This window comes from Sapajus apella, unplaced genomic scaffold (assembly GCF_009761245.1).
Source record: "Sapajus apella isolate SASKATOON/1434 unplaced genomic scaffold, GSC_monkey_1.0 scaffold66, whole genome shotgun sequence".
In the NCBI taxonomy this organism is placed as follows: Eukaryota; Metazoa; Chordata; class Mammalia; order Primates; family Cebidae; genus Sapajus; species Sapajus apella.
The window spans coordinates 2,518,348-2,534,417 of record NW_022437006.1 but is presented as its reverse complement, the minus strand read 5'-3'; the positions used below and the strand labels follow the sequence as shown (position 1 = coordinate 2,534,417).

At 36.7% G+C, this 16,070-nt stretch overlaps 1 protein-coding gene across 1 annotated transcript in view; it reads right to left on the bottom strand.

The window, feature by feature from the left end:
- Positions 1-3,535: 3,535 nt before the first annotated feature.
- LOC116530282 (dol-P-Glc:Glc(2)Man(9)GlcNAc(2)-PP-Dol alpha-1,2-glucosyltransferase) overlaps positions 3,536-16,070 on the bottom strand; it is a 33,815-nt gene continuing 21,280 nt past the window's right edge. The window contains exon 3 of the mRNA XM_032248309.1: positions 3,536-4,826. Coding sequence (XP_032104200.1) covers positions 4,750-4,826 — 77 coding nt within the window. The 3' untranslated portion in view covers positions 3,536-4,749. The remainder of the gene's footprint in view (positions 4,827-16,070) is intronic.

Sequence of the window (16,070 nt, the reverse complement as noted above, 5' to 3'; positions counted from 1 at the left end):
TGCCATGTAAAGGTTAAGCAAGAAGGCTCCATCTGTGAAGCTGAGCAAGCCCCAACCACAGATCAGATCTACTGCTGCCTTGATCTTGGACTTCTTAGCTTCCAAAATTGTCAGAAATAAATTTCTGTTACATATAAACCATCAAATCTAAGGTATTTTGTGATAGCAGCCTGAATGGACTAAAACAGTCCTTCATATGGGATTTGATATTTTTCTCATGATTAGATTGGAGTTATGGATTTTGGGGAGGACAACCACAGAAGTAAAATTCTCATTACAGCATAACAAGAATACCTATCGGCCGGGTGCGGTGGCTCAAGCCTGTAATCCTAGCACTTTGGGAGGCTGAGGTGGGTGGATCACCTGAGGTCAGGAGTTTAAGACCAGCCTGGCCATCATGGTGAAACCCCATCTTAAAAAAAAAAAAAAAAAAAGAATACCTATCATCAACATGATGAATCACTGTTGGTGATTACCTTGATCACTTAGCTGAGCTAGTGTTTGTCAGGTTTCTCCACTCTAAGTTTATTCTAGCTTCCCCCCACCTCCTTTTTTTTTGAAAAAGGAGCTAATATTGTTCAGCCCACAGTTAAGAGATTGAGAGTTATCATTCACTTCCTTGAGTGTAGATACCTACATAAATTGTTTGGAATTCTTCTGGACATGAGATTTATCTATTCTTCTCCATGTATGTATATATTCAGTCATTTATGTCATTATAGACTCATGGATATTTACATTACACTTATGTTTGTACTTTAATATTACTTTATTTTGTTGTTCCAATGATTCTAGCTTTGGTCACTGGGAACTCTTTCTGTTGGCTCCTATGACTCTGACACAGAGGCACAATGTCCATCACTGTAAGATTTTTTTCTTTTACTATTTTCTTACTTTCTGACACTAGTAGATGCTCCAAGGACAGTTTGTATATTTTTCATCCTAGTCTTAAGATCAGCCATTTCTCTAATGAGTCTTTGTTTCCTCATTGGAGAATGGCATTAGAAATCAAGATCTGGGCATTGGGCATGACTGTAGCTTCTGCAGCATCATTGCTTCCAGGCTATCTCAGCTTGAAAGGAAATTTGTTCATACTAATCTATTTATGCAAGTTACATTTTATATGTCACATGTGTTTACATTAAGCTAAGCATGAATTCATATTGATATCTTCAATATATTTCCAAGTCGAATTCTTTATGACATGTATTATTCTAGCTTCCTTTCTTTGCTTATTTGCAACCTTCCATACCAAGAGTGAGAAACATTGCTCCCAATTAAGTAAATACATCCCCTGTGTATTTACTTAATTTCTGAATTCCAGTATACATATTTATTGGTTTCAGAATTGTTAACCTATAACTCTGTGAGAAATAACCTTATCTACTAGAGTATAATGCTTATGTTTTGTCTTTAGTCCTACAGACCATATTCATTTTCAAATTCAGAACTATTTACCCCCACTGTAGTGATACAGTTAGAGTCCTTTGTTGCATTATACAGTTCCATTCTAAGATTTCTTGGCCACCTAAATGACTTTTAAACATTTTCATACAATAGGGTTGACTCTTTGTACTGTAAAACCTATGGGTTTTGACAAATGTATAGTGTTAGGTAGTCACCATTACAGTATCATGCAGAATCGTTTTCAACACCCTCAAAACAATCCCTATGTTTCACTATTCAACTATCCTTCTTCCAAACCCTTGGCAATGACTGATTGGTTTTTCAAGTCCAAATTTTGCCTGTTTTAAAATGTAACATAATTAGCAACATATAGCACATAGCCTTTTCAGACTGGCTTTTTTCCATTTGGCAGCAGGCATTTAAGATGCATTTGTATCCGTTTATACTTTGATAGCTCAATCCTTTTTTATTGCTGAATAGCATTATATTATATGAACGTCCTTGAATTTGTCTACCTATGAAAAGACATCTTGGTTGTTTTCAGTTTGAGGCCATTATGAATAAAGCTGCTACAAACATTTGTATCTAGGTTTTATATGAACATAAGTTTTCAAAGCACTTGGGTAAATATCTAGGAGTGCAGTTGCTGTATTACATGGCAAGACTATGTTTAGCTTTGCAAGAAACCACCAGTCTTCCAAAATAGCTCCACCATTTTTTATTCCCATCAGCAATTAATGAGAGTTTGAGTTTCTCTGTATACTTGCCATCATTTGGTATTGTCAGATTTCTTTGTATGCGAAACAGTCTAATAGGTATATAGTGGTATCTCACTGTTTTAATTTGCACTGTCCTACTGACACTGGATGTTGAATATCTATTTGCATGCTTACATCCTGTCTGCATATCATCTTTGATGACATGTTTGTTCGGAACTTTTGCTCAGTTTTTAATTGGGGTTTTTTTCTTGTTGCTGAGTTTTAAAAGATTTTTTTCTGGTATACTTTGGATATAAGTCCTTTATCATATATGTGTGTTGTATATATTTTTCTCCTAGTATATGAATTGTGTTATTGTTTTAACAGTGCCTTTTGCAGAGTAGAAATTTTTAATTTTAATACAGTTTATTAGTTTTTTATTTCATGGATCATGAAATAAAAAGCTAATAAACTGTATTAAAATTATCTAAAAATCTCATCACAAACCCAAGGTCAATTAGATTTTCTCCCATGTTTCATCACCCAGAAAATTTATTTTGGCATTTTAAATTTAGGTCTCTGTCTTAGTCCATTTGCACTGCTATAGCAAAATACTTGAGACAGGGTAGTTTCTAAAGAAGACAAATTTATTTTTCATAGTTCTGGAGGTGAAGTTCAAGGCAATCAAGGCACCAGCAGGATTGATGTCTAGTAAAGGCTCCATCTTGGCTTCCAAAAAGGTGTCTTTTTGCTGCATCCTGTGGAGGGGTGAAATGCTGTGTCCTCAATGGGTGGCGTGAATGGCAGGGCATGAAAGGAGCAAACTCTCTGTCAGGCCCTTTTTTAAGGGCACATTATGCCATTTATGAGGGCAGAGACTTCATGACTCAATTACCTCTTTCAAGGCCACACTTCTTTCTACCCTTGCATTGGGAATTAAGTTTCAACATAAATTTTGACAAAAGCATTCAAACTGTAGCAGACTCTGATCCATTTTACATTAGTTTTTGTGAAAGGCCTGTAGATATCTGTTGCAGGAGTGTTTGCTTGTGTGGTTGGCGCATGTGACAACATTGAGTCCTTCTCAATCTCTTTAAGCAGTGAAAAAGTTCAGATGTAGAGTTCTACTCTCTGTAATTTAAAATTTAGTTAGCACAAAACATTTTCTTGAGTATAACTCGCTGATGATACTTTCTGTGCACATGTCTGTGCTAAAATTTGGAGGTGCTGGACACTTAAAAAGTTTCTCTCTAACTTTACAGAAAATTTCTGGTTTTCCCAAACTAAGAATAGGTGTCTTGCAGAAAATGAAACAGAAATTTGAAATATTCTCTATCTTATTTAGAAACATTTTCCTGAGCCATGCAAAATTACAAACGAATGTCTATAATTATTTGAAGTTTAATAAAAAGTTTTATTGATCACAATTATTTTATAGTTAGTATTCTTAATGATAAAATTTAATCATTCTGGAGTTATTTAAGATTCTATTTTCATTTTTTTTAAAAAAAGCGTTTCGAATTCCAGTTAACTTACACAATTTTTTATGTAGAAGAAAAGTTTTACTGAATACAGTGAAGGTAGTTGGAAGCCAGAGTCATAATTTCCTCCCCAACTTAGAAAATAAAAAGAGAGATATTGAGGATATATTTAAGAGAGAGCCAGGGAAAAAAGTCTCTCACTTCTACCATAGCTTTTTCAAGTAAGAAATCATACAGAAAATTGCTATAATATTGGCAACATGGAATGAGATTATCAGTGAGGGAGGAAAACAGTATGTTTTTTCATCAACCAAGAGGAAGTCCCAAATGTTCCCAAGTAACGCTTTTCATCATTCTCCTTTTATTAGCCAGAGGATATATGTTTTAGTGCTGTGGTACCATCTCAGCCCTTTAGTAACTGTGGAACCTATGAATGTCACATAAGGAGGGCTGTCAGAATGGAATTAGAATCCTTTGAAAATACTCACCTTTGCAGTGGTGTCATTCTAACGCTGCGGAATGCTTTTAACATTTTAGCATGTCTCTAAATATTAAGCATGCCAAGCTCTGAATTCTATGATACAAAATCTCGATTGATTCATATCTTATTGGATTAGACCTTGACCTGGATATAATGCTTTCCCGTTTACTAAAACTGAATTTAAACATAAAAGTTTTTTTTTCCTCTTTCACTATGGAATAGGAAACTTGGCTTAGTGTCTAATATCAGCTACAACTTTAAGAAACATTTTCTTGCCAGGATTTTGACAGCCTTTATTAGTGTCTGCCCACTGGTAGAGAATATATATGAGGGAGAAATGCTCAGAAGATTCTAGCTTGTGGCAAATCTGATAGGAAACAAGTCAAATATAAATCATAGCATTGACTAGGAAGACAACTAATTAGCATTTCTATTTATGCTTAATTTTTCAGCATGTTAAGACAGGGAACATGAAGATGAAACTGTAACTGCTTCGTGGCAAAAAAAAAATCTGTTTTTCTGGCAATTTTTGAAAGCATCAACTAAAATAAGAAATTATTAAATGTAGACATAAGTTATTTTATATCATACTTATATAAGTACCAAATGTTGATTAAACTCCTGAATATTTCTTTTAGCTCCGCTGCTACATGGCTATTTGATTTTAGGCAAAGTGGTCACTTCATCTCTTGGATTCAATTTCTCCATCTGTTACATGGGGGTCACAGCATCTGAGATCTTTTCCATCTTTCAGTTTCTCTGAATACATAAGAAGAAATAACATAGGTGAAAACATTTTGAAAAATATAAAACTTTACACAAGAGCAAGGTGTTACTGTGATTGGTGAAGTTTCTTACCTAAAGACAGCAGGGGCATATTTCACAGCTGTTACTGGCAAGTGGGGAGATTCTGCAAGTGGAGCATGCAGGCATGCTGCTTCAGGCTGAGCCTTGCAGGGGTGAGGAACTTCACACTCAAATAACTGCTAAGAGGAACAGTGCCAGTGATGGCCTTGCTGCCTGGGAGTCTTTATAGCAATGTACACAGGACTAGGAGACCAATGTTGTAAAACCTCATAATCTTGTAGCCCCTTCTTAAAGCAGAAATATAATAGGACAATTTCCATAGCAGAATTTTACTTCTTTTAGCCTCCAAAAAGATCAAAGAACTCCTAGGCATCCCTACAGCTTGGCCTTTTTCAACTGGCCTTTCCAGCCCTTTAAGTATCAGCATTCTTGGCCAGGAGTGGTGGCTCACACCTGTAATCCCAGCACTTTGGGAGGCCAAGGCAGGCAGATCACCTGAGGTTGAGAGTTCGAGACCAGCCTGACCAACATGGAGAAATTCTATCTCTACTAATTTTGTAAAATTATAAAATTAGCTGGGCATGGTAGTGCATGCTTGTAATCCCAGCTACTCAGGACGCTGAGACAGGAGAATCGCTTGAACCCGGGAAGCACAGGTTGCAGTGAGCTGAGATCACACCATTGCACTCCATCCTGGGCAACAAGAGCAAAACGCCCTCTCAAAAATAAATAAATAAATAAAAATAAAAGAAGAATCAGCATTCTCATGAACTTAGGTTTCTTTATTCCTTAAGAAAAAAGATGAACAAAATGTGATTAGTTATTATTTACTAATGTTTACATATATACACTTCATCTGAGAATTCTCAGCTCCAAATGCAGTTGATGAAGGCTGGAAAAGTGACAAAATGAACACTTGTTTCACTTCAAGTTTCCCTAGGCTCTTCTTCCCTGCTGTCCCTGCCCCCTTGTCCCCCACATCTTTTTAAAATATGCCATTTTTATTTATTTATGCACTCATTAAATAGGTAATAATTTACATGATCATCAAAATGTATAAAAAATCTTCTATTACAAAGTTGGCCCTGTCTATCCAATTTATGTCCTGCCTTTTGCAGTCAGCTTTTTTAGTTGCTTCTGTATCTATTCAGTGTTTCTTTATGTATATCAACACAATTGTTTGCATGTCTTCTTATTTTTCTGCTTTATCACACAAAACAAAGTTGCGTGCCAAATACATTTTTGTGCTCCTTGTTCCCAAACTTTTCTACTATAGCCTGCCATTTGTGCACTTTGTAATGTAATGGTCACATGGTTCCATTTATAGTAAGCAGAAAAAGCCAAGTCTGATTCATTGAAAGGTTATTGCCCTTCTGAGGAGGAAATTAAAACTATGTAACAATTTTAATTTTAAAGTAAATTGTGGTGCTGTGGCATAGCTGTGACCCTAAGCAACAATCTCATCTCGATGTCTTAGAACATTCTGCTGGCATTTGATGTCCTTAATACCCCAAAGAAACCACATAAAAGTGCTTTAAAAAAGACTTGTTGAGTTCAATTAAATTTAGAAGAAACTTGACTGTTTTGCTTTTGTTTCACTTTTCTTTAGTTTAAAAACTGTGAGGATGAGGAAAATGGCTTAGATTTCAAAACTTAAGTAATAAACAGATGGGGGGAAGACAGAAGTGTGAAAAACTGTCAGTCTTTCCATCCATTCATGCATGCAGCCAGCATTACTGAGCTCCTGCTATACTCCAGAAATGATTCCACACCTTGGGGATGCAGTAAAAATGCCAAGCTCATAACAGCTTCATGCCTATATTCTAGGCTTTAGCATATTTTCTTACCCCATACAAAGGCCTATTATCTGCCATCCTAATTATTGCTCTGCTTCGTATCTCGTCTCCTTGTTTTTATCCACCCACTCTTGGTCTGCACTCATAATAGCAGCCAGACTCATTCTGTTAAAAACACAGGCCAGTTGATGGCATTCCTACTCAAAATCCCCCAATAGTTTTTCATCCCCTTTGAGTAAAAGCCAACGTTCTTATAAGGCCTAGGAGATCTAACTCTTACTGATTAGTGAAACTACATAGTAATACATTTAGATATAAAACATTATAAACACTATGAAAAACTTAGAGTAATATATAGCAGCATTTCTTTTTCCACTGAGCAATATGAGGTATTTAGGGTGTACAGATTACTGATGCTACCTCATTAGATTCCAGGTATGAGAACAGTTATGACTGAGCACTAAGAACAGGCTTTGACATAAGCAACCAAAGATTCCCTTTCATAAAAGCATTGACATAGTTAATGGAAATGGTAGATCTAGTAAAATGAAAATAGTAGATCTAGGCAAGGCTGAACTGAAGATCTTTAATTCTTTCCCTTGCATTTCTCAGAGTTCAAAGACAGTCTCACTAATAAAACATTCAATGCCTTATAAATCAAAGCCGTGTATAATATTGCTTTATTTTGCAAATGAATGAAAGATCCCAACTTTATGTTTCCTAAAACACTGAAAAGAGAATTTAAAAGATGGTTGGCTACATTTCTTTCCAGAGTCAGATAGTAAATGTTACAGATAATTTCCAGCCAACTGACAGGAAGACTTTAAAACTTTAATAGTTTTATGTCCTTCCATGTAACTTTTGGCAAAGCAGATTATACTGCTAGGATTTCCAGACATTATACTAAAAACAAAACCACTCTCAATTCCTTGAAAGAAAACAGTTCATACTATTTACCATGGCTGCATTCTGAACCTTAAATGCAAATAGTATGGTTATACCATAGACATTCAAAAATATCTATTGAATGAATTAATAAACAAATAGATACATGTAAAAGACTTTCTTGCATATTTATTAGTAGAAAGAAAACAAAGAACTAGGACCATCTAGGAGATTTACTTATATTTGGGATAGGAACCTCTCTTCCTCTGGAATTCCTTGCAGTTATCTGCATTTAAGTTGTGTTTTACATCCCATGAAGCAGCACGCAGTGGCAGAAAAGGAAGGCTGGTGGTAGACAGAGACTCCTGAGCTCATATCACGGCACCCTGTTTGCTAGCTGACTAAGTGATCTTACAAGTGTTAGTTCTGTGGTTCCGTTTCGCCATCTATAAAATTAGCCTAACAGGCCAGGCGTGGTGGCTCACGCCTGTAATCCCAGTACTTTGAGAGGCTGAGGAAGGTGGATCATAAGTTCAGGTTTTCGAGACCAGCCTGGCCAATATAGGGAAACCCCATCTCCACTAAAAATACAAAAAATTTGCCAGGCATGGTGGTAGGCACCTGTAATTCCAGTTACACAGGAGGTTGAAGCAGGAGAATCACTTAAACCTAGGAGGCGGAGGTTGCAGTGAGCTGAGATTTTGAGATTTTGCCATTGCACTTCAGCCCAAGTGACAGTGTGAGACTCCATCTCAAAAAAAAAAAAAAAAAAAATTAGCCTAACACTACCTGCCTTACAGAAACATAGTAAGTATTAAAGGAAGCAATGTCTGTACAGATCTCATGGTCTTTGCATTTAAGATCTCTCTTATTGAAATATTCTTTTCTCAACACATTGTTTAGCTGTTTCCTTCTTTTCTAAATTGTTCCATAGGTTATTGGGATACAGGTGGTATTTGGTTACATGAGTAAGTTCTTTAGTGGTGATTTGTGAGATTTTAGTGCACCCATCATCCCAAGCAGTATACACTGCATCCTATTTATAGTCTTTTATTCCTTGCCCCTCCCACCCTTCCCCTCAAGTCTCCAAAGTCCATTGTATCTTTCTTATGCCTTTGTGTGCTCATAGCTTAGCTCCAACATATCAGTGAGAACATGCAATGTTTGGTTTCCCCCTGAGTTACATCACTTAGAATAATAGTCTCCAATCTCACCTAGTAAATCTACTTATCAATCAACAATTAGATTGATAGACTTTTTTATCTACTTATCAATCAACAAGTAGATACTTTATCTACTTATCAATCAACAAGTAAAGAAACTGTTGTGCATATATATATATATAAAACTGTTGTATACATACAGATAAACTGTTGTATATATATATATGTTGTGTGTACACACACACACACACACACACACACACCCCAGTTTCTTTATCTACGTGTTGATTGATGGGCATTTGGGTTGGTTCCATGATTTTGCAATTGCAAATTGTACTGCTATAAACATGCATGTGAAAGTATCTTTTTTGTATAATGATTTCATATTCTCTGGGTAGATATACAGTAGTGCGATTGCTGAATCAAATGGTAATTCTAATTTTAGTTCTTTAAGGAATCTCCACACTGTTTTCCATAGTGGCTATACTAGTTTACATTCTAGCCAGCAGAGTAGAAGTGTTCCCTGATCACCCCATCCACACCAACAGTCTCTGTTTTTTGATTTTTTGGTTGTGTCCATTCTTTCAGGAGTCAGAAGGTATTGCAATGTGGTTTTGATTTGCATTTCTCTGATCATTAGTGATGTGGAGCAGTTTTTCATGTTTGTTGACCATTAGTATATCTTCTTTTGAAAATTGTCTATTCATGTCTTTAGCCCACTTTTTAATGGGATTGTTTGTGTTTTTCTTACTGATTTGAGTTCATTGTAAATTACTGATATACAATGAACTCAAACAAATAGAACTCAAACAAATGAACTCAGACAAATAGTGCTTTGTCAGATGTATAGATTGTGAATATTTTATCCCACTCTGTGGCTTGTCTGTTTACTCTGCTGACTGTTTCTTTTGCTGAGCAAAAGATTCTTTAGTTTAATTAAGTCCCAGCTGTTTATCTTTGTTTTTATTGCATGTGCTTTGGGGTTCTTGGTTATGAAATCCTTGTCTAAGCTAGTGTCCAGAAGGATTTTTTCAATGTTATCTTCTAGAATTTTTATAGTTTCAGGTCTTTGATTTAAGCCCTTAATCGATCTTAAGCTGCTTTTTGTATAGATGAGAGACAAGGGACCAGTTTCATTCTCCTAAATGTGGCTAGCCAATTATCCCAGCACCATTTGTTGAAAAGGGTGTCCTTTCCCCATTTAATTATTTGGTTTGATTTGTCAAAGATCAGTTGGCTGTATTGGGGTTTATTTCTGGGTTTGCTATTCTGTTCCATTGCTCTATGTGCCTATTTTTGTGCCAGTACTATGCTGTTTTGGTGACTATAGCTTTATAGTATAGTTAGAAATCAGGCAGTGTGATGCCTCCATTTTTTCTCTTTTTGCTTAGTCTTGCTTTGGCTATGTGGGATCTTTTTGGTTCCATATGAATTTTAGAATATTTTTCTTCTAATTCTGTGAAGAAGAAGAATGATGGTATTTTGGTGGGGATTGTGTTCAATTTATAGACCACTTTTGGCAGTATGGTCATTTTCACAATATTGATTCTACCCATCCATAGGCATAAGGTGTTTTTCATTTGTTTGGGTCATCTGTGATTTCTTTCAACAGTGTTTTGTGGTTTTCTTGTAGAGTTCTTTCAACTCCTTGGTTAGGTATATTTCTGAGTATTTTTATTTTTTTCACAGCTATTTTAAAAGGAGTTGAGTTCTTGATTTGATTCTTTGCTTGGTCGCTGTTGGTATAGAAGGGCTACTGATTTGTGTATAATAATCTTGTATCCAGAAACTTTGCTGAATTATTTTATCAGTTCTAGAAGCTTTCTGGAGGGGTCTGTAGGGTTTTCGAGGTAAACAATCATATCATCAGCAGTGACAGTTTGACTTTGTCTTCACTGATTTGAATGCTGTTGATTTCTATTTCTTGTCTGATTGCTCTGGCTAGGAGTTTTAGTACTATGCTGAAGAGGAGTGGTGACACTGGGTATCCATGTCTTGTTTCAGTCCTTAGAGGGAATGCTTTCAACTTTTCCCCGTTCAGTATTATGTTGGCTGTGGGTTTGTCATAGATGGCTTTTATTACATTGAGGTATGTCCCTTGTATGATGATTTTGCTGAGAGTTTTAATCATAAAGGGATGCTGCATTTGTCAAAAGCTTTTTCTGCATCTATTGACATGATCATGATTTTTGTTTCTAATTCTGTGTATGTGTTGTATAACATTTATTGACTTGCCTATGTTAAACCATCCCTGTATTTCTGGTGTGAAACCCACTTAATCATGGTGGATTATATTTTGGATATGTTGCTGGATTCAGTTAGCCAGTATTTTGTTAAGGATTTTAGCACCTATATTCATCAGGGATATTGGTCCATTGTTTTCTTTTTTGGTTAATGTCCTTTCCTGGTTTTGGTATTAGGGTGATGTTGGCTTCATAGAATGAATTAGGGAAGCTTTGCTCCTTCTCTCTCTTGTGGAATGATGTCAAAAGGATTGGTACCACTTCTTCTTTGAATGTCTGGTAGGATTCTGCTATGAATCCATCTGGTCCTGGACTTATTTGTTGGTGATTTTTAAATTTTCATTTCACACTGGCTGCTTGTTATTGGTCTGTTCAGGGTATCTAATTCTTCGTGACTTAAGCTAGAAAAGTTGTTTCTCCAGGAGTTTATTCATCTCTTCTAGATTTTCTAGTTTATATGCATAAAGGTGTTCATAGTAGTCTTGAATAATCTTTTGTATTCCAGTGCTATTAGTTGGAATCATTGTTTCATTTCTCAATGAGGTTATTTGGATTTTCTCTCTTCTTTTCTTGGTTAATCTTGCTAATGGTCTATCAATTTTATTTATCTTTTCAAAGAAATAGCTTTTTGTTTCGTTTATCTTTTTTTTATGTTTCAGTTTCATTTAGTTCTGCTCTGCCCTTGGTTATTCCATTCATCATGCTATTTGTTGCCTGTGTATCTTGGGGGTTTCTTTGTTTGTTTTTGCTTTTTAACTTATATTTTTGTTTTACGGGTTCTGTGTGATCTATGCTTTAAAGAGATTCTATTTTGATAGTTTTCAGGATTTGTTTGAAGATTTAGAGCTCCTTTTCACAGTTCTTGCAGTGGTGGCTTGGTAGTGGTGAATTCTCTAAGCATTTGTTTGTCTGGAAATGACTGTAACTTGCCTTCTATATATGATGCTAAGTTTTGCTGGCTTATAAAAACTGGAAATGACTGTAACTTGCCTTCTATATATGATGCTAAGTTTTGCTGGCTTATAAAAACAAATTTCCTGGCTGACAATTGTTTTGTTTGAAAAGGCTGAAGATAGGGCCAATCCCTTCTAGCTTGTAGTGTTTCTGCTGAAAAATCTGCTGTTAATCTGATAGGTTTTCTTTTGTAGGTTACCTAGTGCTTCTGTCTCACAGCTCTTAAGATTCTTTCCTTCATCTTAACTTTAGATAACCTGATGACAATGTGCCTAGGCAAAGATCTTTTCAAGATGAACTTTCCAGGTCTTCTTTGTGTTTCTTGTATTTGTGTGTGTAGGTCTCTAGGAAGGCTGGGGAAGTTTTCCTCAATTACTACCCTAAATATGTTTTCCAAGCTTTTAGATTTCTCTTCTTGCTCAGGAACACCAATTATTCTTAGGTCTGGTCATTTAACATAATCCCAGAGTTCTTGGAGGCTTTGTTCATATTTTCTTATCATTTTCTCTTTGTATTTGTTTTATTGGGTTAATTTGAAGGCCTTGTATTTGAGCTCTGAATTTCTTTCTTCTACTTCATTTCCATTCCTGATACTTTCCAGATCATTTTGTGTTTATATAAATGTCTCCAATGTTTCCTGAAGTTTTGATTGGGTTTTTTTTGTGCTATTTCCTTCAATTTTGAAAATAATATTCTTCTCTTCAATTCTTCTATTGTTTTTTGTATTTCCTTGCATTAGGCTTTGTGTTTCTCTGGTGCCTCCCTGATTAGTTTCATAATTAACCTCCTGAATTCTTTTCAGGTATTTCAGGGATTTCTTCTTGGTTTGATCCATTGCTGGTGAGCTAGTATGATTTTCTGGGGGTGTTAAAGAGCCTTGTTTTGTCACATTACCAGAGCTGGTTTTCTGGTTCCTTCTCATTTGGGTAGGCTCTGTTGGGGGGAAGGCATAGAGCTGAAGGCTGTTCAGATTATTTTGTCCCAGAGTTTTTCCTCGATGTAGTGCTCTCCCCCTTTTCCAATGGATGTGGCTTCCTAAAAGCCAACCTACAATGATTGTTATCTCTTTTCTGGATCTAGCCACCCAGCAAGTCTACCAGGATCCGGGCTGGTATTAGGGGTTGTCTGCACAAAGTCCTGTCATGTCAACCATCTATCTAAGGAGCTCTCAGCCGTTAATACCAGCACCTGTTTTGGTGCAAGTGGCAGGGGTGTGAAATGGACTTTGTGAGGGTTCTTAGCTTTGGTGGATTAATGATTTATTTTTGTGTTGATTGGCCTCCTGGCAGGAGGTGGCGCCTTCCAGAAAGCATCAACTGTGGTAGTATGCAGAGGAACCAGTGGTGGGTGGGACCCTAGAACTCCCAAAAGTATTTGCTTTTTGTCTTCAGCTAATATGGAGGGTAGGGAAGGTCCTTCAGGTAGGGACTGGGCTAAGCATGTCTGAGCTCAGACTCTCCTTGGGCGGGTCTTGCTGTGGCTGCTGTAGGCGATGAGGGTGAGGTTCTCAGGTCAATGCAGTTGTGTACATAGGAGGATTATGACTTCCTCTGTTGCAGGTTATCAGGGAAGTGGGGGAAAGCTGGCAGTCACAGGCCTCATCCAGCTCCCATGCAATTGGAAGGGCTGGTCTCACTCCCACTGTGCCTCCACCTAACAGCACAGAGACTGTTTCCAGGCAGTGGGCAAGCAGGGCTTGAGAACTTACCCCAGGCTACCCACCCCCCAACTGTGAAAGAAAAGGGCTTTGGTTTGTCCCCTGCTTGTGGAATCTGTATGCCAGATTCGTGCCCTCCCTGGAGTTCTAACCAGGAGGCTTCTCACCTGGTTCAAATTGTTACAAAGTTCAGCTGGAGATTTGCTTCTTCCTGTGGCATTTTCCCTGCATCTCTGGCTGCCTTCCTGAAGAATCCCTAGGGTGCCAGGCAGGAATGGCCTGCTTGGGGACCCAGAGAGCTCCCAGGGCCTTTCTTGCTGCTTCCTCTATCCCTGTATTTTGCTCAGCTTTCTAAATTGACTTAGCTCCAGGTAAGTTCAGAAACTTCTCCTGCAAACTAGACCTTCAGTTTCTCCAATGGGGGTGTATGTTTGGGAGTGGACGATCTCCCTTTTCCGCTTCTGCAGTTTGGGCATTCACAGTATTTGTGGTGTCTCCCAGGTCCTGCAGGAACAGTCTGCTTCCTTTAGAGGGTCTGGGAGTCCTCTTAAGATTCCTGGTTTGTTCTTGCAGTTATTCCAGAGCTAAAATTCATAATACGAGCCTCTGCACACTGCTCCGTCTATCATCTATCCAAGTCAGAGCTGCAGTGTAGTCCTGCCTCCTGTCCTCCATAATGATCTTTGGTCAAACAGCTGTTTCCTTCAGGTTTTAACACAGATATTTCCTCCTAAGAGATACATGTACCTGTCTCTCAGAGTCCCCCTCTTGACTTCTCTCTATCACATCACCCTTTCAACATTTTCTTCATAGCACTTACTGTTACCTGAAATTACAGTCAGGTGCCATATAATGACGATGCAGTCATCAGTGGGCTGCATGTATGATAGTGGTCCCATAAGATTATAATACAGTATTTTTACTGTACCTTTTCCATGTTTAAATACATAAATATTTACCATTGTGTTATAGTTGCCTACAATATTTGGTACAGTAACATGCTGTAAGGTTTGTAGCCTAGGAGCCATAGGTTGTATCATATAGGTATATAGGTAGGATATACCCTCTAGGTTTATGTAAGTACACTATGATGTTCAGAAAAAGATGAAATCACCTAACAATGCATTTCACACAATGTATCCCTGTTGTTAAGTAACATATGACTGAATGCTGTTTCCTTGATTATGATCTGTCTCTTTTACTAGAATGTAACCTATCTGAAACCAGGAACATTGTTTACCTAGTTCACTGCTTCATCCCCAGCCTTGAAAAGTGAATATGCTGAATGAATGAATAATAATTTCTATCTCACAGATGCCATTCAATAACTGTCAGTTTACCCTCTTTTCCTAGGGCATGGCCAATATTTAAAATAGTTCAGAGCATATAGCAAGTGATCAATATTTATTGATAGTGATCATTGATTGTTGATATTTATTGATACAAAAAACACAGGAAAAATGTCTGTACTGTACAAATTTCTAGATTCATTCCTGAAAACATGTCGTTTAGTATATTTACTTTGATTTGCACAAACCTATACATGTGACTATTTTTGCTTCCAAAATATGTTTTCATCTGAATGTGAACCCATATGGCACTTCCAACCACCAACTCTATATAAAATTGGGTGATAAAGTCTCTGGAAACTAGAGAAAAGTAATGTGTTCAACTAAAAACTCACCTCAGAATGGTTAGTTTTCTTCCTTGTCTTTGTTTATCATGTCTTAAGAGTGATGACTAGTTTCAGAAAGACTTTCATTTTACTTTTTGTGAAGGGCAGTAGTTAGAAAAAAGGGAATTGATCCTGGACTTGAAGAAATAGCCCCAGAGGTGAGAGAGACAGTTGTTAACCTGCACAGCCTCTTTCCAGCCTCTTCACAGATAACAAGAGCTTTCAGAACAAGAAACTTGTATGTTCTTTGCAGCTCAAATAAAATTAAGAAGCTGAGTGTCAGTTGACAAAGAATCAAAAATAATTGGTTGGGAGTTGATAGGAAAATAAACTCTCATTTATTAAAATTTAGCTTATTCTACAACACCAGATTTCAAAAGATACCAAATCCTGTTGCTCCACAATTCAATTTGTCCTACAGTAAGAAGTTTAATTTATAAATTACTATAAGTCATTTCACTGCATACAAGTGTTTTGTTTACAACCAATAGTACAAAAAACTTGTGGTATTTCTTTTAAAAATTACAGTAAATATTCTTTATAAAGTAGATAACTAATGTCCACATAAAGAACAAGAAATAATGGAAAGCTCAAACATGGCTAATCATAATGAAGGTGGAATTAATCCAATATAAAAGTTTTTGGACAGGTCTTTGCTTTACATGATCATTTACTCTCCAGCCAAAATTACAGTTAGTCCTTTAATTTTTTCATCTATCCAAATAAACCTGAGGTTAGTTGTTTTCCAACTCTATGAGTCCTGAATTGTACAGTGTCAAAAATTTACCCATAAATGTATTTCAAATATACTGTCTTTTCAAAG